The 8,044-nt window shown below is 28.0% G+C and overlaps 1 protein-coding gene across 1 annotated transcript in view; it reads left to right on the top strand.

Moving 5' to 3' along the window:
• LOC112211750 (probable inactive protein kinase DDB_G0270444) overlaps positions 1–8,044 on the top strand; it is a gene marked incomplete at its 3' end in the record, with an annotated part of 43,886 nt that overhangs the window by 18,330 nt on the left and 17,512 nt on the right. The window contains 5 exon segments of the mRNA XM_067051213.1: positions 1,020–1,104; positions 3,136–3,248; positions 4,407–4,464; positions 4,553–4,659; positions 7,655–7,694. Of these exon segments, the coding sequence (XP_066907314.1) occupies positions 1,020–1,104; positions 3,136–3,248; positions 4,407–4,464; positions 4,553–4,659; positions 7,655–7,694 (403 nt within the window).

The raw sequence follows: 8,044 nt of genomic DNA, 5'->3' as shown, positions 1-8,044 counted from the left end.
TCTTAAATTAGAACCCAAGTATCTCTTATATTTGAAGAAAGTTATAAATCGAGTAAAGATTCATTTTATTTTTATTTTTAATATTTTTAAAATTATTACAATATATTGTCATATATAGCTCAGCTCCCCCAAAATTAGCTCCCCCACAATGGCGGAAGCCCATTTTTTTGAACCTTTGCCTGACTCTCACTTCCTGCCTAACTTTTCAGTTTTAAACCTTTTTTCATCAGGATCAGGTATACCCCTTCTAATTTATCTGTTATTTTTATTATTCTTAATTTTCCTTTTTAGTTGTTACTGTACTTTACCTTTGCCACATTTACTTCATCAATGTGCTTACAACTTACACTTTGATAAGTATGTATATTTATGAACTAAAGTATTATTTATGAAATAAAGTATTGTTCTTCAATTTATTACTCTTTATTTATAATTCTATCACTCCTGGCTGTATTTATTAGTAATTAGTTTCCTATCTATCTATATACATATAAAAATAATAAGCTTGAGTTAAAGAAGTAATATATATATATTGAGTTAAAGAAGTAAAATATATACTTCTTTAACTCAAGCTTATTATTTTTATTTAAACATTTTTTTCCCTTATTCATTCTAATGTTCTATCACTTCTTACAATTGTTGTATCTTGGTTTCACTTAGCCCTGATGAAGCTTTGCAAAGTGGGGTGATACATTGGTTAACAATAGTTTTTTCTTCTATTTTATACCTATTTTGACTGCCATCCAGACTATCTTCTTACAATGTCATTTTTTTTCTAAATCCCATGTCTGCTTAATAAGTTTACATAATATTTTTAAAAAAGATGCTTTGATACTGTTTGAGAGGATGGTATAATTTACTCTACTGATTTATTTTTACAGAGAGCATTCTTTACTTCAAAAGAGCAAAGAATAAAATAATTGCTAAATATATATGCGAAGATATAATTATGATTATACATGTTGAAGTGGATACTGTTAGCACTTGTGAGTGCATTAATTTGATGTTTATTGATGTAGGTTCTGAGGCACAAACCAATGCAAATAGAAAAGTTTATATATAAGTACCTTGATTCACTGATGAGAATAAAAAGAGTTGCTAAAGGTAAAATCTGCTTTTCTAACAATAGGTCTTTCTTCAACAGAAAATGTTTGATTATGATTAAAATTTATTTATTTTAAAGTTATAATTAATTTATATCAAATATAATAGCATATTACAAAAAATATCAAAATAAGTTTACAATAATGTTAAATTTTAAACCAAATTAAACATATTTCTAAATCATTACAAGCTTTTCATTTCAAGATCTTAAGAGTAATTACAGAAATACCCTGATATGTTAACAAGCTTTATACAATGACTTATTCATACAACAGTTAATGAACCCATATGGGCTGCAAACAGTTCCATAATATATTAAACGGACATCCCAAAACATTTATAGAAAAAATGACTACATCTCTGATGGCAGAGAATACCATGAGAAGACTGAAAAGATTCTAGATATTTTTGATTGTTTTACCTCCTACTTAGTCATTTCTGACTTACGGAGGAGATAATTCTATCTAGAGAGGGATAGTCGAGTTTTCATTTTGTGGGGCTGCCATAAAATAAAAGACAATTCCCCAGGCTGGAAATGAAGAGTTGCTACTGCAGATTTGAGGTTGCTTAGGTGACATCTCAATTCACATGCCTATAATGGCCTTTAGGATCTATTTGTATAGATATGCAATTCATTTAAGCCAAGAAAAGGTGCTTCTCATATCTGTTTCTCAGCCATTAGACTTTATCCCATTAAATAAACTGTTGTAGAAAATATGTATTATAATTTTGGTTTGTAAATAAAATAGTAGATGGCGACACTATGATACTGCTGAGAACAAAGCAACAGGCGTACTGCTTTGTTCTAGGAGAGTCTGTCGTGGCATCCATTAGTAAACATACTCTTGTTGAGTTTATTTATAAAACTCTACCTAAAGTCCACAACATAAGCAAACGTACATCTTTAAGGTTACAACCTTCTTATCCAAGACATTAAGACTACTAACACAAACACTATGGTACATTAACAACAAAATTTTACACAATGACTTACATACCGAAAGATAACTTATTAACATAATTTGATGAATGTCAGATCTATGTTTACAGCCATGGATTATATTATGAAAGTAATTCAATAACTTTATACCAGGCTGTCCACAACCCTGAATGTTCAACATTTTTAGGGTAAATAAAAATCTGTGGGGAGGGGGAGTCTTATATCCTACTTACTTAGTAGTACTTCTACTTAGTAGGAAAACAGATATATTTGTATAATTAATAATAAATTTACTACTTTTGAATAATCAAAGTCAGTATTTAGTAGGGGAATTGGTAGTTAGAGGTCCATTTAAAACCTGTTGGGTGTCCACGAAAACTCTGCTGAGGTAGGGAGAGATGGCGAGATGAAGGGGAGTTTCATATTTCTCTGAAAGATGATGATTTTATACCATTAAGAGTCAATTATTAATTCCTTGTCACTAATATTATTACTCTTAAATTCAAAATTGATTAAAGAAGGAAGATTCAGTGCGATATAAATTGCAAACTTAATGAACTTTAGATTTGTCTTTGGACCTTCCAAGTGGTTTCATGTAACCAGTTTTTATACTGGATTGGTCTGCCTCTGCTTTTTCTTTAGAAAACCATATTTTCAAAATTCATTTCTGTCTCAGAAAATGTATTTATCTTTTGGAGGATTATTGATTGACCGTGTGTATAGATGAATGGAATATGGTCCGGGTGCGGTCAAAAAAATTCAAATAGTATAATCATTTACTATTTTGAGTTTTTTTGACCGCACCTGGACCATATGCCATTCACGTATTTATCTTCTATTCGGTCTTTGAACTACTCTATGTATTTCACATCTTCCATGTGTTCCAGAAACAACAGATACTGACCTTTGGAATTATATCCTCTTTCCCACCGAACTTCAGAATGTAATAAATCCATACATCCTAATCCTGTTCTTAATGCTACCACATTAAAGATTAATTAATTTATGGATCTTATTTTCTGAAACAAAGTATTTTTTTCATTTTATTATATTCTGCATTCTGAAAATTTAAATTAGAAATAATGTATCAGGTGTGGTACCAGAAGTTGACAAGACTATTAGCACTGCTGCAAAAAAAACACAGATGCTCTATGATTTAGGACTAACATCAGATCAAGCAGATGCTGCAGCATCAAAATTGCAGGTGATTTTGTATTCCTTTTATTTTACTATAGTCCTTCGTGGTCATAAGCATTAATTTAAATTACAAATAAAATAAAATAATAATTAACTATCTTTACATAATATAATCTTTTATATACCAACTTTTCAAGTTGCAGGAGTTCTCAGGGAGCAATCAAACATCTTTAAAACTCTATATATCTTTTATTTCTTCATTGGATGACGTATGGTACTAATTTTTGTCCATTTTCAAATCTAATTCCTACTGTTAGACCACTTGTTTAATTTCTGTTACATTTTATTTCATCAAATTATAAATTCTTGCCATTATAATTAATCATTAACTAACATAAATGTATTCAATATGTAAAAAAAGTAGAAAAATAAGCTTTGAAGAAAAGAAAAATTTATTTCCTCATAACTCAAAAAGTATATATTTTGTACAAAAAAAAGTACAAAGCAAAAAAAAAAAACATTTCTTCACTAATCAAATAGTACACATTTTATGATAAATCATTTATATATTTTTTTGAAAAATAATAAAATTCTCTAGAAAAAAAAAATTGTAATCAGATCCGTAGAATTTACGTATTGAGGTTTGTGCCCATATTTAAAAATATTTTACTTAGTTTCTCATTGAAACCCATTCACTTTTGGTTCATTAATTTTTCAAATAATTTAAAATCTATAAATCTGAAACATTCCAAATGCTACTTGGAATGATAACTAAAGTGTCAAATAAGACAAACTAAAATAAATTTAAAAAAATCTTTATGGGTCCAAAATTACAGAAAATACAGCAAGGAACACTATATCAGGTTTAGTAGTCAAAGTGGTTTGAGTAAACACACCAGATATTTTTTACTTTAATCTGTTTAATTGAAAGATTTAGATTAAACGAAAATCAGTTTTCACAATTTAAATTAGTTTGGATCAAAAAAACATTAAGTCAAAAAAATTGGAAATTTATTTTTTGATTTTTATAAAAAATGTGGTCCTCTTTTATTGTTAATTTGATAGATTTTCTGTTAATTTCTACCCTTTTTTCCCATTTTTATGGAAATTTATAATTATATCATGTTTCCTTGGTCATTATTAGTTTGTACTATGTTCATATGTGTTAAACTATATTATTACAAGTAAACTTTATCCAGTTTGTCTTAAAGCTTTTCTTTCATAGGCTCTGGTCAGAGGACACATGGCGAGAAAACAATTTAAGGATTTAATTGACAGAAAAGGTAATCTATATGTATAAAACCTACACTTGATTCTATTAAATTTATTAATAAATAACTGTTCATAATATTTGAATACAAAATGTTATAGATTCATGTAAGATCAACTATCATGATGTTTCTTATGTAACATCCAAAATACTGAAAAAGTATAATCTAACACCAACTCAAGCAAATTCCATTTGCACTAAGATTCAGGTAATCATTTTTTTTTTTTCAATACAAAGATATATTTATGTTGATGTTATAATAGTATCAATTTATTAACTATTCAAATGAATAGAAATAACAACAATCAGTGATTGGAATATAATTTTATCAAATTTACAATTATTGCAACTTAAAGTATATTTTTAGTTGTCTAGTGTGGGGATATTGTTTTCTACTTATTTAGATCAGGATTTATTATATTTGGAGTATAATTGTTTTAAATTTGATTTCTCTCACATTGTTTTTCTGTTGAAGAAAATAGGTTTAGTTATTTGGTTTGTAAATAAAACATTAGATGGCGACTCTGCTTCGGACATGGGATAGCTTAGCCTTCCTTTGTCCTGAGGACAGTGGGGCCTGGCATCTATTAACGGAAACATATACTCTTTATTTTTATTTACAAAACCCTCCCTAAATTTCACAACATTTTCTTGTAACTTTTAACAAATTTTTATTAACTAGTTTATGTGATTAAAATAGTTGATAAGCATTTGTTAATAGTTTTAAGAAAAATCAAATTTATAACAATTATACTCTTATGATATAATTTGTTTGAATATATCTATAAAATTACTCTGTCCATGTTAAAGAAACACCAAACTGAAACTGACTTTATTGACCTTCACACTCACCAGCTGTTCTATATTGACTAGGTATGTTAACTTTATTACACAATTCTTCCTCCTGTGTAAAGGAGAGATTACCATATCTTGTTCTGGGGTGATGAGTATGGCACCTCTTGATTTTTACCTTCACCAGGTATAACAAAGTTCCTTTGATCTTCAATACTATACCTTCCTTCCATATTTTTCTAAAAATTGTCAATATAATCCTGAAAAATAGATGGAGTGGAACTGATCTCAAAAAAGTAAACATGGTAAGAAAGTATTTCTTATATCCCTCAGTAACTTCTAATTGTAAGTGTGTAAATTTCGATCAATCATTGAAAATTCTGTTAAAACAGCAAATCAGTGAATATCTCTAAAGGCTGACATAGGATGGTATTAGTAAATTTTGTGACGGTTAATTGTGACCCATAAGTCTCCACATACTCTAGCTCTCCCATTGTGAAGTGTACATTTTGGAATGTACTTTCTCTATACTCCCTACTCTAAAAGTCTATCTATGTTTTAGATTATCTGCCATTTGTGATAGTCAATTATTATAGATTTTTATGGTGAACAGGTTAGTGAAATAAAAATAGGGAAAAACAGACTTTTTAGCTCAAAACTGTGTTGAAAAAAGTGTGGCTTGCTGAGAGCAGAACTGGGGAAAACAGATCAACTTTCTGACCCCTACCAGTAAAGGAACATAATAACGAAGTAACCACATTACTTAAACTTGTTTTATATTTTACTCTTATTACTAGCAATTTGTACCTATATAATTTAATAAATTTACTTACTTTATTGTAATATTGCTTATTTTTTCATTAGATTTAAATTAGACAACTAATGAGAATAATGTTAACTTAAAATTCAAATAAGCAATTTCAACTTAATTTTTGTCTACATTGGAAATTTTGGAATTACATGCAATTATTTGAACCTCGTGGAGTGTCCTTATTACAATACTAATTTAAAGAAGTGAAAAGCTTTCACTCTTTATACCAATTGCTAGTTAAGTCAGTTTTTGTCTGTACAAAAGAAAGGTTTGGCACCTAGAGCTTCATTCAAAATTATTCCCTCACAACTTTATGATGAAAAAAGAATTTGAACAAAGTGTATGGATATAAAGGAAATTTTATAAAAGATAAGTTAGTCTGTTTTTCCTCTACATTCTTCAATTATTGATTGAATCTATATTCTATAAAAAAAAAAAAATTGGGAATGCCTTGAAATTTTTTTCTATCTGAACAACTTATTTCTTTTAATCAACAATTTTTTGAATGTATATATGTATATATAGTTGACCGTAAAAAATTATATATTAGAAGATGGTCAGGGTTGCGGTGAAAAGAGAAACAAAAATAGTTTACATATATAAGAAGATGGTCAGGGTTGCGGTCAAAAGAGAAACAAAAATAGTTTACAACTATTTATTTTCTGACGTTTTGCCCCACTTTTCAGGGCTTCATCAGGGCTGTTCAAAGCAAACGGTTGAACAGCTAGCAGTTTGACAGCAACCCTGACCATCTTCTTATGTATCAATTTTTACGGTCAACTATATATACATATATAAAAAATAGTTTACAACTATTTATTTTCCGATGTTTCGCCCCACTTTGCAGGGCTTCATCAGGGCTAAAAAGATACAAAAAAAAAACTGAGAATATTACAACAATAAGATACAATAAGGCAATTTAAGCTGGGATAAATATTATGTAAAAATAAAGTGATAAGAAATTACATATAAATAAAAGTAAGGAAGACGTATAATAGTATCAATATAAAATAAATTTGAATAAAACAATGATAAGAATAAAAAATAAGTAACAATGGTAAGAGTAAAAATTTTTGAAAAATACGTTTAAAAAAAAATAGAGATTAAATAAATGTCTTGAAAGAATAATTATAAATAAAATAATAATGATATTAAAATAATAATAAATGAGCAAAGAACAAGCCAGGAACCTGAATTAATGAGTGAGTCCCTAATTAAGTAAACTAAGATATTACTTATATAGACATGTATATAAATTAAGTAATGATGAGAAGATTGTTGACTGGAGATAATATATATAAGAAGACAATGGTTGGGGTGTTGTCAGTGTCGAACACAAATAAGTAAAAACTTATTTAATAGTGCCAATGTTTTGGCCAGAATTTCAAGCTTTTATTAGGGCTAAGAACAAAAAAAAAGATAACAACCAATGATTAAAAGGATATATAGAATGATTAGAAAATAAGAAAATAGCTAACAATATGGATACATAAATAGTGTGAAAATATTGACCGCATCCCCTGACATCTTCTGATATAAATTAAGTATTGTTATAAAATTTTGACTTATAAAAGATTAATAATTAAATATATTCTTTCAGGCTGCTTTTAGAGGATGGATGGTGAGAAAGATGGCGATTTGTGAGTATTAATTATTATGTATCTATATATATATATATTGTAATATACTCATATGCGCATAATATTGATGTATAAAGGGTTTTTAATATGTTTTATTTTATGTATCATTTTAAGATTGTTAATTTGTTTTGTTTATCCAAAAAGCAAGCTAACCAATTTTCATTGTCTATAATAACTTCATGTTTCAAAACAAAAGAAGATGGCAGTACGTATTCTTCAGTCAAGTCCGTTGAATCAAGGCCATGTATGTTGAGCAGATTCAAATATCATAAAAACTATTTTAACTCTTCCCATCATAATTGAAAATACAGTAAATTAAAGGAAAAATAGAAATCAAGAAATAGTGCAAA

Source organism: Halyomorpha halys, unplaced genomic scaffold (assembly GCF_000696795.3).
Source record: "Halyomorpha halys isolate HHAL.00 unplaced genomic scaffold, Hhal_1.1 Scaffold45.1, whole genome shotgun sequence".
Lineage (NCBI taxonomy): Eukaryota > Metazoa > Arthropoda > Insecta > Hemiptera > Pentatomidae > Halyomorpha > Halyomorpha halys.
This window is presented reverse-complemented; position numbering and strand designations above follow the sequence as displayed.